The following is a 27,115-nucleotide window of genomic DNA, read 5'->3' on the forward strand; positions in this document are numbered from 1 at the left end:
CCAAGGTCTGGTTCCTGGATCTATGCAGGGACTCAGGACAAGTGTCTGAGGAGGGACCATTTCCCTTGGGTTCTTTTTTTGTGGTTCAGAGGCCAGTAATCTGCTTCTTGGGTTGACCTAGCACCAAACAACTGATGAAGGTGGTTGCACAGGGCAAAAGAAGACCTCCATGAAGAAATGACCCAACCAGACTGGAAGCCATTTTACTAGCTCCACCAACGTACACCAGGGCAATGCGCAGTCTACCGCTTGCGCACGTTGTGAGTTGTGAAATGGAAGCCCCGTAGAACGAGGGCGGGTTCATTTGGTTCCTTCCTTCCCCCTTATTGGCCCAATGATTCTGTGTCGTGAAACGTCGTGGGTTCTCCACATTGTCTGTGAAATAGGCGAATTCAAGGAAAATGGGCGACGACGGCACGAAAGACTAACAGTACTAATTTATCTAAACAGTTTGATCGATCTTACGCTCGAAAACGAGTGCATTATTTGCCACCTGGACTAGACACAAACCAACTTCTGTCCTGAGAAAGAAGAGAGGGAGGGGGAACCATTGAATTAGACCAGCCAAGGTAAGTGGCAATACGTCGCGCGCTCACTTGCTGCTGAGATTGGTTGTGATAATGCAGAGGGAACATTGCAGCTAGCTAGCCAGCTAGCTGGGAACGACCAACGTTACCATAACCTCAATCAAACAATGCAAACAGTTTGCTAATGAAACCACCATAGGATAACAAGTACTAGTGTAATCGACCTGTGTACGACATTCTGCAATGATCACGACCACTACAGTTACTCAAACTGCTTTTGATTGTTTTTGGTTTGCATAAGTTGGTGTATCCACAGTGAATTCGTTTTGTTTAGCGATGCAGCCGCAGTAGCCGAAGTAATGTGTATGACGTAACTAGCAACTAGCACTGGCTAGCGAGCTAACTAACGTAGTTGCTGCTGGAAAGTTGCATCTTGAAGTTTCGGTTTACGTTAGATGGCTAAGGTGGTGTACGTGAAAAGGGGTATACATAACTGCAGTGGTCCTCTAATCAGTTGACGTTAATCCTTTGAGGTTGGGATTGCTGAAAGCACAAAGTTTTCAATCGAACTATTTTTGTGGGCAAATGTTTAGTTGTGTTAATGGATCACATCCTAGAAAATCTAACTTGCCCTATCATGTTTTCTGTCATGAGAATACATACAGAGAATGAACTGATGCAAACACGTTTTGCCGTCTTATTTGTGGGACATGTGAAAGTCTTGCCATTAACAGATATTTGATCATTAAATGTGCTATCAATATGACATAGAGGTATTGACTAGGACAGTCCCTCTCACCTTTTCAGATTGCTACCGCATTTAACACTAAAGGTGATGCTGTTGTGAAATGCCAAGTTTTGTGGGGCATTGATGCTCCCTGAATTAACGCATCTGGCCCAAACTGTACTGTCAGAACCAGATCTCTTATACACAGACAGGTGAGCCATAAGCCAGGGTGTCACGTTGTTGTTTAGATGGCGATTTTAGATGTTACAAGTTTGATCTCCTGATGGATTTCAGTTGTCACAACGCTAATCATTATTTTGGAAATGCTTTGATGTATTCCCCCACAAGCAGAGTGTGAATTCTCAAAAGTTAGAAGTTAAGTGCACTGAAATACCATTCTAATTACTAGCTGTAATGATATTTTTTCACAATATCAGAAAAATCATCTGACCCCCCCCCCCCCACCCTTGAGCAAGGCACTTAACCCTCAGTTGCTCTGGGGTCAAAAGCCCCATAATAGTCGCTTTGGACAAAAGCATCTGCTAAATGAATAAATGTAAGGTAGAGAGCCTGGATATTGTTCTTGCAAAGTTCTTATAGGTAAGTCTCACCACTTGGTGGCCATCTTGGGAACTGGTTTGGGCAGCTAGGCTATTTCAGATGATCATGCTGGTTGGTTACTTACGTCACAAAAAGGGGCAGGATATGTGTAGACAATTGTCATATTGGCCTTAATAAGTAACCTTATTTCTATTTGGAGGATTCTTTCATGATTTCATATGCCCTGCTAAATTAGATTACCAGTGACAGAACTCAAGCACACAGGCCTGTGCATGCTAGCTAGCCAGACAGCCTATCTTAGTTGAATAGGGTAGTGTAGTGTTTCCATTTACATGCACACGCAGCCAGGAGGGAAAAGACGCTCAGTGGCTGGCCACAGCATAAAACAGGTATTGTTAGTAAGGAATTGTGCAAGGTGCATTTGTGGTTTGTACACAAATGGACATGCTTTAAAAGCACTGTATATTACAACCACCAAGTTCAAATCAAAGCACGTTGATCCCATTAATCAAAAACATACATACACACCGCAAACAACCAAGCAGTTCTGTCTCGCATACATTAGTCAATAAGCCAATAGCCACACGGAAACTGTAAGGCATTGGTGCTATTTGGTAAAACTGGCTGGTTTCTTTTTGTAGCATGAATGACATACGTTGCATTGTACAGTCTTGCATAACCTCCGCTGTTTTGTTTGGCAATGCCTTTGCAGAAGATAGCTGAAAAACAAATTGGATGGCTGTGGTCTTTTGGACCTCAGATGGCACTGCAACACCAGACCTGTTTCCAGACTAGGGATGGGCATGATTAATAGACGATCGATCATTGATCATTAAGAATTTTGTCGATCATGTTAATTTGTTAACGATTAAACGAATGCAGGTTGTGTTGCGTAGAGTCTTGAAGCAATGAAATGAATTTCACTGTGGCAGCAATTAAACATTTTGCCACCCGGGGGCAATATTTGACGCCATAGCCTACTCAGTTACCTGAAAGTTTCCGTTTTGATTTCAATCAAAAGTAATCATGAAGAGGTCACAGCGAAGTGTGGCGTCGGACCATTTTGATTTAAAAAACGACTGTGATGCCGTGTAGGCCTAGGCTATAAGTAGGCTACAACACAGTCACGACTCAAATTTGCTTGTATGTTTCACTTAATATTCATTTCTATACAAACCAAGATGGAGGATTACTAAACAAACGCAAGCATCCCCCCCCCATAAGTGTATCTAAATTCGATATACAAAAAATTGTACAGTTATTGTACAGACATTGGTCTCTGTTTAAGAACACCAGCTCGCAGCTGCAGGTTCCGCTGCTTTAGAACACTGCAGCGCATATATCTTCAAGTTTAGGCTAACCGAACATCCAGCTTAACTGCCACAATGTGTTAGTCTTGTAATTGAAGCCGTATGGGATAGCCTATGCATCAGTAGTTGCATTGATGGGTTCTAGCGGAGGATTTCTTTTTTGTGTTAAAGGTTCCCACACCTCCCAGCAATGCGGTTGGTATACTGGCGTGCAGAGCGCTTACATGTCCATACCATAATGAAACTGAGCAAGGATGCAGGCTGTGCCAGGCTAAATTTAGTTGTCTTCCCTATGTAGCCTAGATAAAGTGATACACTAGTTACTGTCCCATACGGCTCATGCTCTTCATCTAAAGGCTGATCTATGCTTCTGCACTGAATCGACTGTGTAGGCCTACCCCCACAGCAGACCCTTCTACATCGCCACATACCCCCTCCGAACCCTCCGCCGTCGCTCAACGTGCACCTCCAAAAATGTCTAACCTCACGTCGAGGCGACACAGACCGCAGACCCTGTGTGTTGATAGCCGACTGCTTCAAGCAGCCTACTGTGGGGACTAGCAACATGCTAGTTCACTGACAATAGCTTTGCAAATAACCTCAGACCTATTTTGTTAGGATATAATTCGGTCACGACTCTCCATCTCAGATGGTGCCGCGCACCATCTATTTGAAGCGGCAAGAGACAAGCGGTCTTTCTGTCCCTGATGATCCATCCCTGCCATCTAACAGTTCTGATACATCCATGTTGTTGGCCAGAAGACTGCGTCTTTGCCACAGCCAGTTCCTCTGAAGCATTCTTTCTAGAGTTGTAATATTGATGTGGCGTTCCAACATATGTAATAGTGTGAAGTTCCACAGTTAAGCTAATAGAGAAGTGTGATCAAAATGCTATCTCAAAATAATGAGATGATGTGTCAAAATAATGAGTTGTGATCTGTAAAGTTTCCGGGAAGTGACCTAGCGAGACCTGGCGAGACTGCCACCTAGTGATAAACCCACGAAAATGGCCTGGTTTTGACCTGACGTGCATGTGTCACTGATTCAACCCGAAGCGGCAACCATCAAAAGCAGAGTTTTAAGATTAAATATCCAGATAAAATGTCCAGATGCGTTTTTTAATGAGTTTTCGATTGTCATATATTTAATTTCCATTCATCACAGAGTTCCCAAAATCACATATAAGGTGTGTTAGAGTGTCTAGTTTCGTAATTAAAAAAAAAGCTAAAATCGTAATATTGCGTTTTTGGCACTCAACGCATGGGAAGGAAAAACGTAATATTAAGTTTTTGGCACTCAATGAGTTAAGAACGCTTCTAATCGCTGAGTTGGAAGCCAGGGCTTTTAGCTCAGTGGTTAGAGCGTTCGACTCCCATGCCATTGTGTGTTGAGGTGGCGGGTTCGAGGGCCGAGAGTGGTGGACGAACTAAGCAGATTTACTAGTAATTTATCTTGTCATTTTCTATGCGTCCTTGCTTTCAAGATTGTGAATGTTTTATTTGGATTGTGTTGGCTGCAGTGTTGTGTGTAACGCGTTACAAAGTAACGTGTTACAGTAACGTAACTACTTTTTCGAGTAAAAAGTAGTGTAACGCGTTACTACTGAAAATTTGGTAACGTAACATAGTTCCTTTTTCATATCGATGCAACGTTACTTTTCCCAGGGACAGATTTGACAGTGATGCTGCTTTCTAAGCTACATGCGCAATAGGCACGAGCTCCACACGGCAGCCTACAGTATGTGACAGAGGCTGGTAGCATGAAGTGCAATCATAGCTCCACACAGTACGTGACAGAGGCTGGTGGCAGTGAAGAGCAATCATAGCAAGAGGGAAGCAGCCAACGCTAACTTCTGAGGGTAGCCTACACTGTGTCCTGATTTTGTCCACTGCCGTTAACTCAACTTGTAAAGGTTGCCAAAATCACCTTTTTTACATGGTTGTTTGTATGAAAATGTGTTACTATTTTCTCTCTATGTAATATGCCATGTATGTAAATTGGATGACAGCTGACTGTTGGACGCGCGTTTTGGGTAGGAGTGACTTTTATTGCACTTAGTTTAAATGGAGGCGCGGGGAGAGCGCTCGCCCCTTAGAGGCCTTGCATGCTGAACGTACCGTGATTCTTCCTCTATCTGCGATCGATGTGGATTATCATTCTTTTCCGAAGTCATTGGATTACGGCAAGCAAAGGATCCTTTTTCCTAACGCGCGTGTTTTGGTGAGATTGCGTTTCGCAACTGTATGGAGAAACGACTCCTCAACAGACTGTAAGCGCACTGTAAGAACTTTTTCCTATTCCGGGGATCACGGTTGTGTTTTGGACTGTTTGAATCATCTGATTGATGTCGCGACTATTGAGCACTGAACTTTGGGGGGTATTTGTTGGTGCATTGTGAAACTTTGTTGTTAATTATGTGTCGGGCCTTCAGTTGCGCGCCGAGTGGCCGCGAGTTCGTGCATTACAATACAAAGTGAATCAATCTCATATGTTGCGTTCTGTAATATACACTCTTATTAAGAGGAAGGCAAGGCCTTTTGCCAGTTTAAGTTAAGTTAAACGGCCTTCATCTGCATTGAACCAGCACGATTTCCTGCTTATTGGATCCGCCCGTAACCTTATTTATGCGTAGTGGCAATCCGTTCTTTTGAATAAGGGGGGCGATTTGTTACAAACTGCCAGCCTATTGATACAATTTGCACTAGCTTTGCACTAAATTTCGCAGGAGCGCCTGTTTAATGAAAGAGTATAAGGCTATAAAATAAGCCCTCATATATTTTGTGCCCAAGATGTATCGAGGCTATGTTATTTGATATTGTTTCACAGGGCTTTAGTGGTGGTGTTGAAGCCTATAAGCCCAGTGTTTTCTTGTCAAGTGCTCTGTTTGTGGCATTTTTGATAATAAAGAGCACAAAAGAAATACCTGTTATGTCCTCCATAGTAGAACTTTGTAGGCCTACACATTTAGTAAAAAGTTACTTTCCATAGAGGGTAACTAAGTAAAGTAACGGATTACTTTTTTGAGAAGTAACGAGTAACGAGCAAACACTACTTTTTAAAAGTAACTTCCCCAACACTGGTTGGCTGAGTCACGCGCGTCCGTCCGTCCGTCCGTCCATCCATCCATCCATCCATCCATCCACTAGGGGTGGGCGATATATATCGTCTGCGATAATATCGTGATTGTTGTTTTAACGATGTACAAATTTACATTATCGAGTATTTAAATTACTTATAGGGCTGAACGATTTATTGCATTTGCGATAATATCGCGATATGATGAAACGAGATTTTCAAACCGCAAAGGCTGCGATTACGCTTTGTAATATGTGACGTCACCAAAACGCATTTATACTTGTGCTTGCCGACGCGCCACGATTCTTCACACCGACCACTGAAGAAGCGAAAAACGTAAACAAGAGGACCAGCTAACAGTGTCAAGAAAGGTCTGATCAGTAGAGCTACTTTGGTTAAAACTAAACCTCTTCATTACCTTTTGCTCGAACCTGCCATGTCCCTGGTTCTAGTTCATAATTCCCCTGTGCTGCTACTCTGGCTGGTAACTTCGTTCACTTGTCCAGCTGATGATTAAAACTCCACGACTGTTTAGGCTGCCCAGCAGCAGCCATTCACCTGTGCACTGGGGACTTTGTTTACTGGAGTACAGTGACAGTGGGGGCATTTGTGATATCCAAGGGGGTTGGCTGCGCAAACATTTCATCTCACAGGTAATGAATTGATACATAATGTGCAAGTAGTTGACACAGCTAACCACCAAAAACCCAGCTGTTCCAACATTAGCTTACGTGCGTGCGTGCGTGCGTGTGTGTGCGCGTGCGCGCGCACGGAGAGCACAGGACAAGGAGAAGCCGTGTCAGTGCCACTGCATGTAGACCTAACTGTTAACTAACGAAAGAAGATCATATCTACATGAAATAGAAACAAAATAGAAAGGTATAAGAATCAGTTCAACAAATATAGGTCTACTAATGTGATTAAAATAGTTAAATAAAAAATATTTCATTCATCAATCTTATTCAATGACCTAATGCCATCATAACATAGGCCTGGGCTCCAGGAAAGAACAGTTTATGTTTAACTTATCTAATTTTGTGTTGGTCATACTATAGAGTAATATATTGCTTGTCTTTGAATAAGACAGAAGATAAAGAGCCTAAAAATAATCGCATATCGCATCGCAATCGCAATATTGGTGAGAAAAATCGCAATTAGATTTTTTTCCAAAATCGTTCACCCCTAATTACTTATGTGGGAAAAACACTCGAAATCACGCATTGAAACCCCATACATTCACAAATCCAGGAGGTGTATGCAAGTGGGTCCACGTTGTCACACGCAGGTCTAATGTTTATTTTGTGTAGCCAGATCAAGACGTAGCCTACAAGGGATTTTGTGCAGCTACTTCTGTTCATGTAGCATTGATGAGACAGTCACGTTTTTTCCTACACTGTATTATATGGAGAGAAAACATTAGCCTTTGAGTATTTTAATAGTCAGTTGTAAACAAAGAACTATTCTCAAGTAACTCTTTTGTAAATGGACTGAAGTTCGCTGTAAATATCTACGTTTACCGATTATGCTAACGTTAGCATCTCTATGGAATTTCTCATATACATTAGCCATAAGCTAACGCATTAGTTTCTATTCTGTAACTTGGAATGCTAGCCTCTTGGAAGAGCAAAATAGAGCGCTGTGATTGGATGAAGTCCACGGCATCAGCCAATAGAAATTCCTATGGTTTGATACTAGACGTACAGGCTGAGCAAATTAATTTGCCGCCGCTAGGGTGCGTCTAGATTTCTAGGCTAACAGGTTAGGTTATTGGTTATTATTGTAATGATGCTATTCATAAATAATTAGCGGTAAAGTAACTCAGACTTTAACAAAAAAATTTTTTTTAAAGGATATCGATATCGTCAAAATCACAAAAAATATCGAGTAGCAGCTATCGATTCTTTTTGTAATCGATTAATCTAGCACTTTATCGATCGATTAATCGGATAATTTTTATTTGCATTTTTAAACAACCAAAACAAATAATGCATAACAAAAATGACATTGCTGTTAAAATGATCAAGCAATTGGCACAGAGGTATTTATTCTAACTCCAACATTTGGCTCCAAAACTAAGCCCATTTATTGCAATTTACCCATTTAGTGTTTATAAGTGCCAGTGCCAACAATTAAATAATGTTCAAAATGCTCTATAAAATTGCAACCTCTTGTGCATGACTTAGTATGGACAGCTTTGTTCGCCCAGCTATGTTGTGAAGTGCTGGGAGGGAGAAGAGGGAAAGCAATTTAATGTATTAATATGCACAACGAGTTTTATGCTGTAATCTAGACCTGACATCAAAGGAAATATCTGTTTTATAGAGATTTCTACACCTGCAGCATTTGACATTAGGCTACTAACAAATAATTTTACCATTATTAAAAAATAGCCTACCATTAGGCTACTTACAAATAATTTTACAATTAGGCTACTTAAAAAATTATTTCTGGGGTGAGCCTATTTGCTATGGTAACCTAGCAACCTGTGTGTGTGTGTACACGTGTGCGGTGCGTGAGAAAGATGAGGGTGCATGCAGGCATACTGTCTTGCAATTGAACGTGAATAAGTTTACTACTTAAACACATCAAAGCTAAACATTGATTATATCACGACATCGCTACAAATACAGTTTGTGATTAAAATCAGCCAACATCAATGTAGGCTATAGGCTACGTAGATAGATGGATAGCCTACTTTATTGACACTTGGTGAAACAGCATGGAGTGGATGTTTTCGGTTCAGATGCTTGTTCTTTACCTTTTATGAGTATGTAATAATCCCAAATCTTTACTTGAAAACTTTAGACATTCTCTGCCATTTATGGACATCTTGACTTCGCAATTGCGCCAGCTAAATTCAGAACATAGACATAATCTATGATTCAGAATGTATCACGATTCACGCGCTAGTGGTGTGCTTCCCGAACAACGGTCCGTGTGGAACAATAAAATCCCTGCGCGTATAGTGCGCGTCATAGGAATTTAACGATGCTTCGAGGAAGGGTTTTTGCCTCAAGTAACTTTTGTAATCGAGTTATTCGAGTAACTCGATGAATCGTTTCAGCCCTAATATCGAGATATTATTTTTTGTCCATATCGCCCACCCGTACTACAAACCATCCTCAGGAAGGAAGAAGCAGAAAAACTAACATGGAAGTAGGGCATTTCAAGAGAGAAAGAGCAGTAGGCTATATGACAGCAGTACATTATTTGTACTTGTTTGTGATATCATCAAGTAACACTTTGATACCCATGCAGAAAAATGTTTTAAATGACCAATAAATGACCATGACGATGACGCCCCTCCTCACAAGGTCTCATTCCAACAATTCCAGCCCACTAGGCCTACTTAATATGTGTTTGATACCCCTGGTCTAAGGTCACTCACACCCTCCCTTGCTAAAGCGCAAAATGGTTTAGTCCGCCTGAACAACGATTCGGTATCTCATTTCGTTTAAATGTAGTTGAGCATCGCTAGTAGTGGGCCGCTAATTGATATGCTACTGGCAATGTCTTTCTCCAAGAAAACCAAGTTGGGTTACAACAAACAAAGTCAAGAACAGGAAAAAGAAAGTGATCAAAATGAGGGAAATAAACTTCTTTCTAAAGGTGAGCGCAAACGTTAAAACACGAATCCCATGGTGTTAAACTGCTTGAATATCTCCGCAATCGTTAGTGCTAAAAACGAACTGAGACAACCCGTTGAAAGAGCGGAAAATACACTTTCCTGGGTTACACATGTAATCTGAGGTAGCCTACTCTATCCGCCTCCATCTTTTTTTACTCAGTAATGGATTGGATTTGTGATGTAGCAAAGTACAATACTTCATTCAAAACGTAATCAAGTAAAAACAAAATTACAGATTTTAAAAACTACTTAAAAAATACAAAATACACAAAAAAACTACTCAATACAGTAACGTGAGTAAATGTAATTCGTTACTTTCTACCTCTGCCACCTGGGGACGCTAGGCGCAGTGGGGAAAGTCACCATTTTCACCGAAACACGTCATTTAACCATCCAAATAATTTCTAAACGTGTTTATTACGTTGAAATAGTTGCCAAGGTCCCCTTTAAAGAATGGATGCCAGCTAACAGCTAGACATCTGGCAGTCTTTTTAAGTTGTGTGTCAAGTGCTCCTTTTGTAAGACAAGGCAAAACTGAATATTCCTCCTGCATATCCTGTGTGCTTTTGCGGACGGGAGCGGGACATAATGTTACAGATGCGGGCGGGAGCCGGACTAAAAATGAGAGAGCAGAGAGCAGGACAGAATTTTGCGGGAGCCGGACTAAAAATTACACATTATTGCGAGAGCGGGACAGAATTTTGCAGGAGCTCCGGGCACGGGACTGAAAAATCTGTCCTGCGCAGACCTCTACCTGGCAGGTTCTGCCACTTTCTGCTACTTTTTAGTGCAAAGAATGAGAGGCACATTTTCCGTATCCCACAACATCTTATTGACAAAAGGAAGGAAACTCCTTATTATAAAACGGGGTATTGAGGGTTTTAGTGTTTTTTATGCACAAATACAGGTAGTACTCACCCTCTGGGTATGGGCAGGTTACATTGTAGCAGACTTCCGCAGAGAGGCAAGGATGACGCACAAATGCATGAAAATGAAATAAATGCAATCAGGAACCAGACAAAAATTAGAATAGATCGGACTGTCTTTGTGATCTCACCGATCGTCTAGATCGTCGTTTTATTAGGATACAAAAAGAGATTAACTGTTGCAAGCAAGCTTGCTAATAGGGGTGTCCCGATTCTCCAAATCCTCGATTTGATGTCATTTTCGATTTTAAAGTCACGATTCGATTAGATTTTCGATCCTTTTTTAAATATTACTATTAATGCATTCCTTATGTTATTTACTCTTTTTGGCCTTTTCTGTTTCGGGGGGCTTTTATTTTGAAACCGCTTTTTATTTTGAATCCGTTCCAACCGCGAGGTTGTAATGTAAACAGAACTATCACTATCACTATCATCTTTTCACTTGCTAAGTTGAGTAGGCTAAGTTAGTTTTAATTGACGTGAATGAACAAATACTTCCACACCGGTGATTTCAAAGTAGCAAGAGGGGCTTTGATTTCGGTAGGTTGATGTGTATATTTTAACTGGCTGCAGCCTATAATTAGAGGAGTGTTGACGCTGCAGTTCAGCACGTGCATGTGTGTTTGTGCGTCTTGGCATACATGCTGGATGTGACATTGGGGGTGTGGCTGCATCGTCGATTCTACTTTTAAGTTCGAGATTGAGATGTAATTTCGATCGATTTCGATATAAAATCAAGATTGTGACACCCTTACTCGCTAAGTGTTCTAATCTAGGGCTCTCTCCACAATGGTTATACCATCAAGGGTTAGGGCTAAGTCACAGAGACTTTGGAGTTGAAAAGTACAGTCTTGGGCGAATGACACACCTGACAAACAACACACACACGCACTAGAGTGTGGCTACCCGACCTGAGCCCGACTGGTTGGGTAGGGTCTGGACAAATACTTAGAAATGTATGCATTGGACGCTTTACATGTAAAATAGCTTATTATGTTGGGTAACTAACAAGTCTGCTTCACATGACTGCCTCACATTTGTTTTTTGAGAATAAAATAAAATGTAAAACCGAGACCTAACCGCTTTCTTACTGTGTGCAAGAGTTGTTTATGTAGTTGTGACAATGCATGTGCACTTTAGGCGGCAAGACAGGCTGTCTTGAGTGACGTTAAAGAAAAGTTGTTAGCCTATCTGGAGATTTTAAGACCAAAGAAAAGAAAGTTCATTCAATCTAGGCCTACTATGTGGAGGTAGGCCTATTTGCGTTGCATATTGTGGTAAAGACATAGCCTACTGGTATAAGGTTGTCTTGTTTAATTGGAGGAGAGGATTTCCTTGAGTTGCCCCAATTAACATTGCTTTATGGATCAGTGACAGAAGGACTGCAGTTTCAAAGACTGCAGTTCATTTCAGGACTTTTCGTCAATGGTAAGACTAGAATTCTATTCCAATAGGCTGCTTACTTGGGCCTCTTGTGTTAATGTGCGCTGTGTGTGACCTGCGTCCTCATCTGATTCTGTGGACAATTAAGAATTCCTTTTGTTGTTTGTTCCGTTTAATGGGTTAAAGACTGGTTATCCACAAATGTGAACGTTTAATCACTAGCATGGGAATAACTGAGGCATCATCTGCATTGGGCTCGGGTCGGTTCAGATGCAACTCTGTCGGACAGAAGTTTGCAACGGCGACTGTTTCCACAGGTCCTGCATTTCTTCCTTGTCTCTCCTTGCGGTGTCCCCATTTTGCTCTAGATCTGTTTCCCTTCGAGTTTCCACTCTTGGTATCTTAACAGCTGTGTTGGGCTGCCATGAAGAAATGTTACCAGTGGAAACACTATCGCAGGTGTTCGTTCCTCAAGCTAGGCAAGAAAATCAAACCATTCTCTGTCTCTGTCAGGATGTTGTGGGGCCTCCCCGACACCACATCATTGTTCTTCACATCACACTGCAAGGCCTGTTCCTCGTCCCTGGCATTAATATTTCCGCCCTACTCAGGAAATCAGGCCTGATAGCGCTCCGGCGCCACGCCTGATTTCCGGCGTATCGGTGTGTATGCAGGGGGAAAAAATCAGGTTTGTGTGTTCTCACGTGCAAATTTCTTTTGTGTTTCCCATACACTACGAATGTGTTTCCCACACTGGCAACGCGAAACATAGTCATTGTCATAGAGTGCAACTTTATGAAGCCAGGGGAAGACGCCAAACTTGTCAATAAAGGTATGAAGAATAAATGGCTGGTCTTGGATAGAGGAGGTGGGTAGAGACGAAAAGCCCTTTGGAAGCTGGTGTCATAAACTCCGGCAACCAGGAGTATGTTTCTGCGCAAGGAAAATATTATATGGAACTAGAGGGGAAAAAAGTCCTGCCACGGCACGAGTTAGACCCTAGTCATCAAGTAGCTGTCCGAGCAATTCAAGGTGGCTGTTTACTCAGCCGCTCCTCTGTTCAAATTCGCGTCAGGTCGCTCCGCTCAATTTCGCTCCCCATTTCACTTAAGTGATCCCACTCTAGTGAAATCGCTCCACGCTTGCTCCAGTTTTAAAGAGGGAGAAATATATACAAGCCGAATTGTCACCTTAAACAGAAAACTTAAATCCCAAAGAACTAAGCAACGGCAATTTCTGCCAAAAAAAATATTTTAAAATGCAACACCGATATAGCCTGGCGAGCCAGACCGACATTAAAATGTAGGGTCTGGGCACTCACCGTTCGCAGTGCTCAGTCCGAGGGGCGGGATAATCAGTTGTCTTTCAAATTCCCTCTGCACGCAATAGGACAGCGGCAGCGCTATGAGTCCCATGTGTTTCCCACCAGCGGAGCTAGTTGGCTAGTTCAAACGTTTGCCAACATAATAAAAGCTTAACTCGTGTCACACTGTTCGCCAGCAGCAACATCCATCTTATTTGTTTTCAAGTAGCAGGGAATTCAAGCCAAACCGTTGCAACTCTGCCATCAATCATTATGTTAAGCCCACCTAACGACTCTATACACGATTTCAATGGCCTGATTAAGTTTCGATTTCTGGAGCTCACAAGCCAACGGAGAGTTGCTAGACTAGCCCTGGCAGCAAATGTAATTTGCTGCTGCTAGGTGCGCGTCTAGATTTCTAGGCTAACACCGATAGTGCATCAAGGAACAAGCTTGGCAACGTCAATACACAAGCGTAAAACTAAAGGGATCAGTGGGATTAATTGCCTAAAGAATACTGGCGTAGCATCAGAGTTTTACTTTCAGCCTTCTACTTCATATGAAGCATATTCAAATTGCTCACATTTTTCTTTGCTCTCCGTAGCACACTCTCATGTTTCCGCGAAATGTGTCGTCTTAGATTCCAAAATGAATCTTTACTCACTGAAACAGGGTCACCCCATGGTCTACATTGTATCTATTTGTTTTGTAGGAATAATACACTTGTATGACTTATCAGTTTCCTTTCTAAAATATTTAATGAACTCCATCCCCATCAATGAACTTAGACCAATATCTTTGGTCTTGGTTTTATTAGGAAGACTTAAATGAATGAATTCTGAGCGAAACTGGAGCAGAACAGAGCGGCCGCAACGGCCTCTAAATTAAAAAGCTCTCCACGCTCCAAGAAAATTCCATCCGCTCCAATCACTAGCTCTGATCTGTCGCTTACAATCGATCATCCACTCGTCACTTTGTGTCAGAATTTAGGGGAGGATAAACTCGCTCACTCAGGCTATCTTATTACACATGGCATCTCGCCGGATTTTAATCTGTCCGACAAATTTAAGAATAACATGTTTAAAATAAATATTTTGCAGAAAAGTTAATATCTCCTTGTTCATGCCCTTTAGTCAATGGTTAGGCTACTAATCAATTCCTAGTTTACTTTTAAGTATTATAATTGCCACCCACTGACCTTTCTTGGTATGGCTGTGGTATCTGTAGTCTCAGTATGCTATACAAGCATTAAGTAGGCAGGTAAGTGATTAAAGCAGGGATGGATTAATGAACAGGACCTCTGGTGCTCTACACAAAGATGCTACTGTGATGTCTGAATCATTTATATCCACAAAAGTCACCAGAATCTTTTATCTAAGGGACTATTTATCAAAATCAGGGCGTATATCTTGATTTAGGGGCCCGCTTACCTCTCAGGGAAAAAAGTTCAGGCTCAGGATTTTTTTCTACCATCACCCCTGGGAAATTCGCTGGCGATATCAACAGAATTGTCCAAATCGGCTGAATTTGTAGCCTATAGTCTGATCTTGTCATTGGTGCATTTGAGTTTTAGCCCTTTTTTTTTTTTCTGTCGTCGAGAGAGCCTTTGTTTGTTGCTGTTACAAGTGGTAGTAGTCCAGGCTGCGTTGTTAGCCTACATTGTTGTGACATTGCGTGTACATAGCCTATTGCAGGGGTTCCCAAACTGTGAGGCGCGCCTCCCCTGGGGGGCGCCAAATGATTTGAGGGGAGGCGCGGAAGGTTGATTCAAAAAAGAAGGAAAAACGTTTATTTCTGTTAGAACTATCTATGTTTTTTTCAATGATTATGTAATTGTCAACATTATAAAATCAAAATAAATCATAGAAGAGATGTATACTAAATCTTTGGGATAGTGGAAAGTATTATTGATCCCTATCCTGAGTGAGAATGTACCAAACTTCATAACGTAATTTAGCAACAGTGCCGCCAGCCGAGCTAGCTGCAAGTTACCAGTGAACGGTAACTTGCAGCTTGGATTTGTAGGCTACACGCAGCCTTAAAACACTGTTTACAGCTCTTCGAGTCACGGTAACATGTATTTTTTGGTACACAGCTAATTTAGATAAACTTATGGTGTGGGTGCTTGCGTTTCTTTAGGAATCCGCCGCCTTGGTTTGTATAGAAATTAATATTAAGTGACAGATACACGTAAGAGGTTGGACATACGTGACGGTAATATGTGACGTTCCGATAGCTAACTTAAAATGGACAGATTTGCCACATTTTATCGCTGCACGGCCCAAGCCTGATATGGGCAACAAAGCCAAACGTCGAAAATATGATGAAAACTCATTGCATTGCATAGCATAGTATAGCACCGATTTAAGTGGCTTAACTGAAGTGAAAATCATTATTTGAAAATGATTGGGGGGGGGGGGGGGGGGGCATGGAGGTGTCACTGTTTTCAGAAGGGAGGCCCACATTGATGGAGTTTGGGAACCCATGGCCTATTGTTATATGCTCAGTAGCCTACGTAGGCCTAATGTAGCGGTGACCGAGTAACTTTGTGTGGAGGACGTCCTCCAGTAGGCAGTGCGTGAGGGAGGCTAGAGAGACGGCACACGTGTGTGTGGTTGTCACCCACCACCCACGCAGCCCACGGATTTAATCAGCTTTGATATGCTATACTGACTATATGTCAACTATATGACAGTATGTCAACATATGCTTACCTAACATGCAAATTGGTAAGGACTAAAAAAAAAATAGAAAACAAACTTGTACCGACTGAAGTGAGATTATTTTTCATGACTCTTCAAGTATTTTTCGATTAGTCGACTAATCTAACAATTAATTTTTAGATTAATCTAACGATTAATTTGACCATTAGCAATTATTTTTCCATTTCCGAATACATTTCATTAATTTATTTGCATGACTAGCCCTTTTATGTTTAATGCGTGAGGTGATAAGGGCTAGTTATTTTAGGGTTGTAACAACAGGATGGTATATCAGACAGGATAGCCTACATGAAATCTGTGCGATACCAGGGCTATATGTTGACTTTTTTTGCAAGTAGCACTGGTGCTGCAGAGGTGAATAGATTTGTAGCACCAGCCACAAAATCTGTAGCATTGGTAAAACCTCTAAAATCTCTAAAAACAATCAGAAGTGGGGCAGTTCATCACGCTTCATCAGTTGTGGTTGGGAACTAGGCCTACTGAAACTGGATTGATAAAAGGTCATGTAGTTGCAAACATCTTGCCTGTAGGCTACACCGCATTTGCGAAGAGCAAACAAAAAAATCCCTGTCGGTTCCATGCCGTTTTCAACAGCTATCAGTAAAAGAGGTCATGCCATGGATTTTTGTGAATTTTGATTCTTCTACATATGCATAGGAAGTCAGTTCATTTATTTTTGAATAAGTAGGCTTGAAGATGTGCTGAAGTGTTTATTTGACTAAGATTTTATTCACCTTTAGTTAATAGTTCAAGTCTTTTAGATTAGATTAGAGTATATTCAACTTTATTGTCATTGCACCAGTGAAATACCAGTAGACTGCAACAAAATGCAATTTAACAACTAACCAGTGGTGCAAATGAGTACGCTAAGTGACATGTAAAAAAGTGCATTCATGAAATGGAACCAACAGTGTTCTTGTACAGTCACTGACAAAAGTCTTGTCACCCCTTTAGAAATTTTGTTTTTTAAGCAGAATACACACATCTTTGCAGTTTTTTTTTTTTTTGAGAAAACAAACAAACCAGGACCATTTCAATAGCTCAACTGAAACAACAATTGGTTTCCCCAAATTCAACACAAAATATTATCAAAATGCTGCGGGAAGTGAATACTGTCAAACTCACACGGTCAAAAGTCTTGTCCCCCTTCACAAAAAGCGTCTTTTGCACTGATAAAAGCACACTTTTCATTGTTAAAATCCAGTGCTAAGGTTATGGGTAGTCAAACGTCAGCTGCGGTAGTTTACTCACTTTATATTTCCATTGGTTTCTATGAACAGTATGATGTTTTCTCCAAGGATTTCCAAATATTTGAATGACTGTACCTACCCCTTTATATGCAGCTGATTATCAGCGCCAGAGGAAGCTAAATAGGCCTAGAGCATTACCTGGCCCAGGGTATTGAATTTCCTCTGGGGATCAATAAAGTATCTATCTACCTATTCTTCATTCTTCATCCTCCAGACATAACCACTGGTCAGGAGGCCCAAAAAGTTCTACTCCGTTGCTTCATAGAATTAACTGCCAAACCTATTGTCACTCATTTATATGGTTTTGGTTCAGTGTTCTGTTTTGTTCATGCTTAACAAACAGTAGTATGTTTGGATGAGGAAGAATGAAGAATACCCTGAAAGGTAAACCTTTAAAGTGAAGCATGGCCATGGTCAGGTAATGCTCTTGGCCCATTTTGCTTCCTCTGGCACTGATAATCAGCTGCATATAAAGGGGTAGGTATCTTGGGTTGGTCAGTAATCTTTTTTTTGTCAGTAGATTCCTCTTCATTTCCTCCATTCCAATAACAAAATGCTGTGTCCTCTCCCACACAACAGGGGCTCGGCTTGCCTGAGGACATACGCTTGTGACCTGAAACTGGATTTCATAGGAGCGATTCAACAGGTAATAGCTAATTATTTTGTTACCTTTTCAAATGCATGCATCTACCCAAATTGTTTTGCTCCACTTGGAATTGCATATATGCATATATGTGAGCAATATTCAACCCTGCTTATCAAACTCCTAATGCATGTAGTCATCAGTCATCTTGTAGTCATCTGTCTTTTTCAATGGTAAGAGTAATGGTATCTTAACCATTTTTGTTGTGTTTAGGTCACCTGACAAATGAAGCTCATCTGTGTCATTGCTGTGGTTGTGAGACTACAGGTGGAAAAAGGTATATGTTAATGTCCACTTGTGGTGCTCATTTATATTTGTTGTGACCATAAAAGCAAGTTCTCCAAACACTATGTTCTGACCATTAATACTCTTGCATGTTTTTTTCAAAGGCTTGGAAACTGGAATGTTCCTCTCCTCTTGAAAGAGCAGACGGCATGGCTCATGGATGGGATAAATGCTGCCCGAATCCAGTAGCTGATCCAATGGCTTTGGGAGAACTCCAGAGCCCAAAAGAGAATATGGAGGCTCAGACTAACAGTCAGTTGAAGCAGGAGAGCAACCATGCTTCTGGAATATATCAGAAGACTTCCCATACAGACTTAAAGACTGTTGCTGAGACAGCATTGGGTTCAAATCCTTTGGGAATAGATCCTTTGGGAATAGACTTTTTAAAAGACGGAGGTTGCACTGCATTGACTCCCACAAAGTCTCCTCTTTTGGGTGATACTGTTCCAGAACTTAATGAGACAAACCTGCAGGCTCCAAAAGATGACCTTCCTTCAACTGCAGCCCTTCTGGATGGATACTCGGATGTTAGTAGCTGCTCTGAACCAGACGATGAAGGGACTTTGAATAACGATGAGATTTTTGATTCTGAACAAATTGCAGAAACCCATGAGACACTGTCAGCAAAGAACATCAACAAGGTGGAGTGGCCATCGGATGGAGATAAGAGAATCACATCAAAGCCAGACATTTGTGAAAGTGCAACGTTGGGTTGTAAGATGAAAAATCAGAAAGTGGTACAAGAAGATAGTTTACAGGAGGATCAGTACTCAAACATTAGTAGCCCAGAACCAGACGTTGAAAGGGAGACATCCGATCTTAAAGATGAAGTACAAGATCTCAAAAAGGATCTGTGTACTACTCCTGAAAGTGTATCAGATCTTGCTCTGGAAACTCAAAATTCTGGAGATGGTCCACTCACTGCTGATGTCCATGAGATGATCAAGGAACCCAACACTAATCCCGTTGATCTCCAAAATGAAGATGATACCGTGGACGGTAATATGGACATACTGACAACTGACAATGCTCCAAAGCCCACAGATGAAGTCCTTGAGACTTTGCCACCTGTTCCCACTCCTCGTCCTCAAGAACATCCCACATCACAGTCACCACAAACAGAGACACTAGAATCTGGTCATAATTATGGGGTCAGAAAAGGAAAGGATGGCTGTCAATTCACCAGTGGTCTTGAGATGCAGCACAGTAGTTTTGACTTTCTTGAAACTTGCCTGAAAAACTCAGAAGATGGCCTCAAGTCCAGTTTTAACACTCAACAGAATTCAGAGATTACAGATTTATCTGTCTGTGAGGAACCAAACCAAACCCAACCAGAACCAAATAATCCTAGACAAGGACCTCTTACACAAGATGAGCAAAAAGCATTAGATACTTTTGCTGACTCATTGATGTTGGATCCCTATAATAGTAAGTCACAAGGTAGAGAGGCAGAACAAGATCAAATTGAATTGAGTGGAGATGTAACAAAACAAGAGGACTTTAAACAGCGTGCATCCAGTTTAAATGAGAATGACAGCAGTCACCTTTCTGAAGTTGCACGTCTAATAGAATCGCATGACATGAAGAAGAAGTTGGATCCTGTTGTGGTTTTAAACTACAAGGAGCAGAATGACAGCCAGGTTGGGGTTTATCGTTGTGCACAATGCAGTGGAACTGCAGAAAGTTTAGATGATCTAATCGAACACCATCATCAGCACTCTCAGCTCCGTTTCCAATTCTGTCACACCTGTGGATGCTATCTTACTAAACTTGCAGAACGTCATAGGTGTGGACATCATGAGCTGGAAGGACCTCGGGTCTTTCCAAAAGCAGTGCAACACCAGAGCAGTGAAGACTCTGAAAAGCCCATCAAGCCAACAACGTATAAATGCAGTTATTGTCCCCTCCTGTTTAGTAAAAAGGAAGGGCTCCTCATACATGAACTAAAACATAAAAAGAAGACGCCATATAGGTGTCATGGATGTGGCTTATATTTTACCCAGGGTGGCTCCCTGAAGCGGCACCTACGGTTAAATAGATGTGTCAATTTAAACTCTTCTGAGAGGAAAGCGATGCCCCACACTATGAAGAGAGTGATGAAAACTGCAGTCAAGACTTCAGATGGCACACTTGGTGAATGTTATGTAAAGCTTGTGGATATCTACAAGAGAGACCCAGTATCCCCTTCAAACATCTGCAACATATGCAATAAAGTCTTCAAGCTTCGTGCACAATACAATTCACACATGAAGACACACTCTAATGAGAAACCTTTCAAGTGTAAAGACTGCGACAAGGCATTCAAATACTCGTGGAACCTGAATAGACACAGAAGAGAGCAGTGTGATCGGAAAGAGGAGCTGTCTCAAAAGCCCATGTCATATGAACAAGAACAGGAGATGGATGACACTGCACAGGAGACCAATGCTTCCTCTCTTGGCACATTGTCCCCTAAATTCAAGTGTCCACTCTGCCCTCGTGCATTCAAATATTCCTACAATCTTGTCCGACATCTGCGTGTACAGTGTCTCAAAGAGTACACAAAAGCAGGTGGGAAGGGAAAGACAAGCAGTGGGTACAAGTGTCCACTCTGTGGTGTTGTTTTTACCATTGTCTGTAATCTGGCTAGACATATTAGAAAAACCTGCTTACCGCTGTATAAAACCAACAAAATCAGCAAGATGACACAAGAAATAAAGAGTGAGGGTTTAGGAAGAAAGTCCAAACCAAAAGTTTCAATGATTAAGAAATTACCACCCAGTGGCACATACTATAAATGCAAGTTATGCCCTGCTGTTTTTTCTCATTCCTCTGGATTATTCAAACATTCAAGGAAACATAGGCTGTCTGCCAAGACAGGAAAGCCAGTCAGGTACAGAACTGCAAATCCTGATGATTTGAAAGTGACTAATTCAGACCAGAGACCAGAAGAGAAGTTGTCTTGCCGATTTTGTGGAAAACGCTTTACAGAATCGCTCTCCTTGAAGAAACACATGGCTCAGCACAAGGGAGACAAACCCTACAACTGCCAGCAATGTGGTAAACGTTTCAAAAAGCATGCCTATTTGATTGCCCACGCTCAGAGTCACAAAAGAAAGGTACAGTGTTCAGTCTGCAACAAAATCTTCCCCACCATTGCTGATTTGTTACAGCATAGAGCGTGTCATGACAACAAGGGAATGCTGAAGTGTCCAGACTGCCAAATGGAGTTCAGATTTCCTGTTTACCTTTTAAGACACTTGGTGACACATGAGCGCAGAGACAAGCAGGAGACAAATCAAGCCAAGAAGGCCACACTTCAGCCGGTTCAAGAGCCAGCCAAAAAACTCAAGAAGCCCATAGCCAGCAAAGAAGATTTTAGGTGTTCTCTATGCCAAAAGTCTTTTGTGGATGCAAAAGCATTGGCAGCTCACTGCTTAAGTCACTTGCCGAAAGCATCATCATCAAAATGTCAGTTCTGTAAACGTCACTTTAGCAGTCGTGCCGCTCTAGTCCGCCACATTCGCATTCATACAGGGGAGAAACCTTATCCTTGTAAAAAATGTGGCCAGTACTTTCATCGGATGGAGCCGCTCAAGTCCCATATGGAGCATTGCAAGGGTACGAAGGTGATCACTGAGGCAAGAGACACACCAGTCACAGTAAAGACTGAGAAAAAAGAAGTGAAACATGGCTTATACAAAGCTAAAAAACTATTTGCGTGTCCACATTGCCCACACTCTTTTGTATGGGCAGGTAGTCTAACCAAGCACTTGAATGGCCACAAGTTAAAACTACTTGTCCCTTGCTCTAAATGTGGGAGGTGCTATAGAAAGAGAATATTAGACTATCATGAAAAGGAATGCAATGGAGAGAAATCCGCCACAGTTATTTTGTTCCCATGTAAAAAGTGTGGCAAATCTTTCAGTCGGAAAGACAACAAAAATGTGCATGAGAAAAAATGTAGAGACACTTCTCTCACAACAAATGTTATTAAAAAGAGCTCTCAAGAGATTGGGACTGCTCTGAAAGATAAGCTGGCACATAAATGTCCTCACTGTCCAAAGTCTTTCAAGTACAGAAGTTTTTTGCTGAAACATCTTCCTTCACACTTGGCAGAAAAACCATATACATGTATGCATTGTGGGCATAAATATGCGAGCCAACGTCGATATCTTCAGCATGAAGCTTTCTGTGATGGAATATTTAAAAGGAAGTCGATACCTCTTCAGGAAATTATGAAAACTAAGTCCGTGGTCAATACTTCTCAAGATGGAGCAGCCACAGTTGCTGCCGATGGTCAGTACGGATGCAAATTCTGTAATAAGAACTTTTCCAAAGCCAGGAACCTCAGACGTCACATCCTCACCCACACAGATGTAAAACCATACCGCTGTAAGACATGTGACAGTTGCTTTTCCAGGTATGATCATCTTAAGGTACATCAAAGTCGATGCAAAGGGAAGAAGCAAAGGCTTGAAGTCCGTGTCCCTAAGATAAGCCCCAAGCATGTGGGGACTGGCTGGCAAAATTCTTTACGAGTAAAACAAGAGGTTTTCCAGTGCAACACCTGCTCAAAAGAGTTCTCTAGTCAAATTAATTTGGCCCGTCATACGTCCCTGGTGCATACTACATCCAAACCATTCAGTTGTAAACGCTGTGGCTCATCATTTTCTTCCTCGTCGTCACTGAAGAAACACACTTTGCTGGTGAAGTGCAAAAGAGCGTCACTGAACAGTGCTGCCAAGACTGTCAATGCAAAAGTTACAGAACAGCAGTGTAGGGAAACGGCAAAACTCCTGCAGAGGATACAAGGGCATTATTCAAATAAATTGAAGTATTCGTGTGCCTACTGCCCCCGACGATTCAAGAGTCGAGGGCAAGCACAGGTGCACACCCGTCTTCATACTGGAGAGAAGCCCTTTGGTTGTGAAAACTGTGGAGAGCGATTTATCCGACGTGACTATTTGCAGCGGCACTTGGTCAAATGCACCTCAAAAAGAGAGGCTACTGAAAAAACCCTCTGTGAACGATGTGGCCAGTTGTTCCCACAAGATGTACTTCAAAGCCACAAATCAAACTGTGTTGTTAATAGCAAAGAAAACAATAAGGAATTGCAGACCAAATCCAGCCCCCCTCTAAAAATTAAGACCTTTTCTTGTACAAACTGTAGTGAAAAGTTTTTGTTATTCTCACAACTGCAACAGCATTTTCTCAGTACACATAGAGAAGACACGTTACAGAAGCCATATCTTGTGTCTGAAGATGTGTTTATTAAAAAAGATTCTCTTGAAGAATATGAGACCAGCACGATAAAGACTGATGTGGATAATCAGAATGACACAAAACCCTATCCTTGTCCTTACTGCAGTATGCGATTTATTAACAATAGTGGATTGGGAAGACATGTACAAACACATACAACAGCATACCCTCTCTCTTGTCACAAGTGCAACAAAGGTTTCTTTACTAAGAATGTTCAAAAAAGGCATCTGAGAAAGTGTCGGGGCAAAACAGACTTTATTCAAAACAGTCTCAGCCCAGCAACTGCCATGTCTTCAGAATCAATAACTAAGGAAAAAAGTGCCGTCCTGGTGTTTGACAAAGGTTCAAATACTACAGGGACAGGAGTTCTGCAGACCCAATTCTCATGCAAAGATGGTAATAAGAAACTACTGAGAAAGATAGACCAGAGTTCAGGTCGCTCAGACAAACAAGCCAACAAGTACCAGTGTTCTGAATGTGATCAGAGCTTCACAGATGGACTAATGCTCATCAGTCATTTGGAGGACCATGGCCGAGAAGATCTTCTTAAAGAGAAGCCTTGCTGCAAAATTTGTGGCAAGAAATTTGATAAACAAGGTGCGCTTACGCGACATATGAGTTCCCAACATGGCACAAAAAGCCCTAGTACTTGTGAAATCTGCTTAAAACGCTTCCGTTTTCCATCTGACTTGGAAAATCATAAGTCATGCCATGATCCCAGTCGACCTTTCTCCTGCTCTGTTTGTGATTTGAGATTCTGGACTCAAAAGTCCTTAAATCTGCATTTTACAATGTCCCATCACAAAGTTGAGAGTTTCACCTGCCATCCATGCAACAAAACTTACTTGACCAGGAAGTCATATGCTAGGCACAATAAGGTGAAACATGCTAAAGGCGTCAGAGCAAATTCTGATCATGACAAAGGAAGTGGCTCCTCAGCAGATCAATTCGATATTGAAGTTGATGTTGATGAAGAGAGTGATGTAAGTGTCAAGGAGGAAAATGAGGCCAGCGAAGATGACTCGGACTCTGCTCCATATTTTCCTTGTCATGTGTGTGGAAAAACTTTCTCAACCTCAGAGAGCCTTGAGGATCATCAACGTTGCCACCTGGGGGAGAAACCACATGAGTGTGAAGAATGTGGGAAATGTTTCTTCCAGCTTGTAAACCTGCAACAACATCAGCGAAGCCACAAGTCAGAATTCCAGTGTCAGACATGTGGAAGAGGCTTTGTCTCTCTCTTTGCGTTAAGGAAACACAAACATTCACATGGAAAGAACCGCCCTCATCGTTGTTCAAAGTGCCATCTGAGCTTCACAGGACCCTCACAACTTGCTGAACACATGGCCACTCATCGTGATGAGAATTTTCCCTGTGATCTCTGTGACCGCACTTTCTCATGTAAAATAACCCGAGCAGAACATCGCAAAACTCACAGTGAGCAGGAGGAAGAACTCCCCCCATTGATTGAGTCAAATACACCTCCTTTGACGTCACCTTCTTCCGCCTCATCATCTTCCTCTGGCAGTGGAGATGCGACGGGCTTTAAGTATCGCTGTGGAATTTGCAAAATGCGATTTCGAGATCCAGAACAACTCTCTGAACATGGCTGTAAAGCTGCTAAGGAGCGTCCATATGTATGCCCAGAATGTGACAAGCACTTCTTGCATGGTTCCCATCTGAAGAAGCATCAGCTCAGCCACCAGGTGTCAGGTCCATACCGTTATCAGTGCAATCAATGCCACATGAATTTCACCTATCGTCATCACTTCCTGAACCATATAAGACGTCATGGAAATGAGAAGGAATCTGGAGATGCTGATGAAGATGGAGATGCAGTCCTAGCAAAAAACAGTGATCCTGACAATATTTACCAATGTCCAATCTGCCCTCAGAGTTATTCGCAGGCCATGGAATTGGCAGATCATCTCACTATACATTCTTTCACATGCAAAGTTTGCAATATGACTTTTCCATCAAAAACAGAACTGGCAAGCCATGAGCAGTGTCACTTGACGGCCACAACCCAGTATGAGTGCACAGAATGTGGCGAAAGTTTTCTGGGCAGTGATGCGTTCAGGCAGCACCAGTGTGCTCAGCGTCAACGTTTGTATACTGAAAACAGGACGGGCCCAAAGTTGCAATCTCCCACCTCCCAAAAGCATTCCTCTAGGTCCTCAAGGACCGTTGAAGAGGAGGAGGAGGTTGATGTTGGAGAGGACTTTTACAACTGTCCAGACTGCAAAAAGCGATTCTCCTCTCAAGCAGATCTTGGGGAGCATCGGAAGATGCATCCAGAATGCCGTCCCTACAAATGTCAAGTCTGTGAGAAGGGCTTTGCGAAGAGGCGGTACCTCAACAAGCATCAGCTTATACACAAGCGACCCTTTCGCTGTGATGCTTGTCCACAATCATTTGACTCTGAAAGTTCCCTTTTGTCTCACCAAAGAATTCACGTCGACCGGCCCTTCCAGTGCTCTGTCTGTCACAAGTGCTACACCACAGCTCAGGAGCTGTCGAAACATGAGAAAAAACATACTGAACTGCAAGGGACTGGAGGGGCTCACCGCTGTGACATGTGTTACAAGTCCTTTGGCCATCTTTCACTCCTGAAGAAGCACCAAGAGACTCATGTAGGTGAAGTGGTGTATGAATGTACAGAATGTGACAAGGCATTTGCTTTCTTTCACCTTCTGGAAGAGCACCAACGTACACATGTACCCGATTCATTTTCAACTAGTTCCGCTCTTGAAAATCCAGACATTGACCAAATATAAAAACGTATATTATCCAGCACTGTAAAAACAAAATTCAGTTTCTTTTTAACAGATGTAACTTTACCCCATGTTGTGGCTATTGATGGCAGATTTTACCCCAGTCGACGAACTTAAGGTCAGGGTCATGAGATGTTAGTGGATCTGTTTAGAGCTGAGATGTTTATATTCAATGCCTTTCTTGTACAGTACATATTCAGTGGTGTTGTGCTACTTTTCATTACTCGTCATTCATTACTTAATGTATATAAAAATGTGTTGGGTGAATTTTTGTTCTGGCTTGTCCAGTTGCACAGTGCATATTCTGAAGATGAATAACTTTTTTTTTTATGTAAAATAAATTTTTATATCCCTTAACACATGTATTCATCCTTTGTTCATAGTCGGACCATAGTCCGTTTACTGTATTATTCTTCTCACCTGTTCCATGTTCATAACAACGCAACGTATGGGAACTTAACATTTCAGTGTTATTTGAGATGTATGTACTCGTCAATATTTGAGATTACATTCAGTTTGTTTAGACTCTTTTTATTCTCTCTTGAGAATGTTTTGATATGCTGCCTTTGGTTCAGAGATGCTAAAGCTGTTGAGCACTTCAATATTTAATATGATCGTGAAAAGATGGATTTTAGGATGGAGAATTTTCATGACTACATTTGTATTCTGAATAGGCTACTGTTAGCCTGATGTTTTTGTTCTTTTGTATGACATGAATATTGGTTGGAGGCCAGTTGGGAAATAAAACGAATATCA

At 41.8% G+C, this 27,115-nt stretch overlaps 1 protein-coding gene across 1 annotated transcript; it reads left to right on the forward strand.

Annotated features, from left to right (window-relative positions):
* Window positions 1-27,115, forward strand: znf1035 (zinc finger protein 1035). Its single transcript, XM_076279998.1, has 4 exons — window positions 1-569; window positions 17,993-18,059; window positions 18,270-18,333; window positions 18,446-27,115. The coding sequence occupies exon 4, from the start codon at window positions 18,491-18,493 to the stop codon at window positions 26,360-26,362; it is 7,872 nt and encodes a 2,623-aa protein (XP_076136113.1). The 5' UTR covers window positions 1-569; window positions 17,993-18,059; window positions 18,270-18,333; window positions 18,446-18,490; the 3' UTR covers window positions 26,363-27,115.

This window comes from Alosa pseudoharengus, unplaced genomic scaffold (genome assembly GCF_046254945.1).
Source record: "Alosa pseudoharengus isolate Yale_2024_CS ecotype anadromous, Long Island Sound unplaced genomic scaffold, YU_APseudo_1.1 YU_APseudo_1.1_scf_12, whole genome shotgun sequence".
In the NCBI taxonomy this organism is placed as follows: domain Eukaryota; kingdom Metazoa; phylum Chordata; class Actinopteri; order Clupeiformes; family Clupeidae; genus Alosa; species Alosa pseudoharengus.

Bases quoted from the DNA above. Each gene is read 5' to 3' on its own strand.
- znf1035 (XM_076279998.1), top strand. From the start codon at position 18,491: ATGGCTCATGGATGGGATAAATGCTGCCCGAATCCAGTAGCTGATCCA.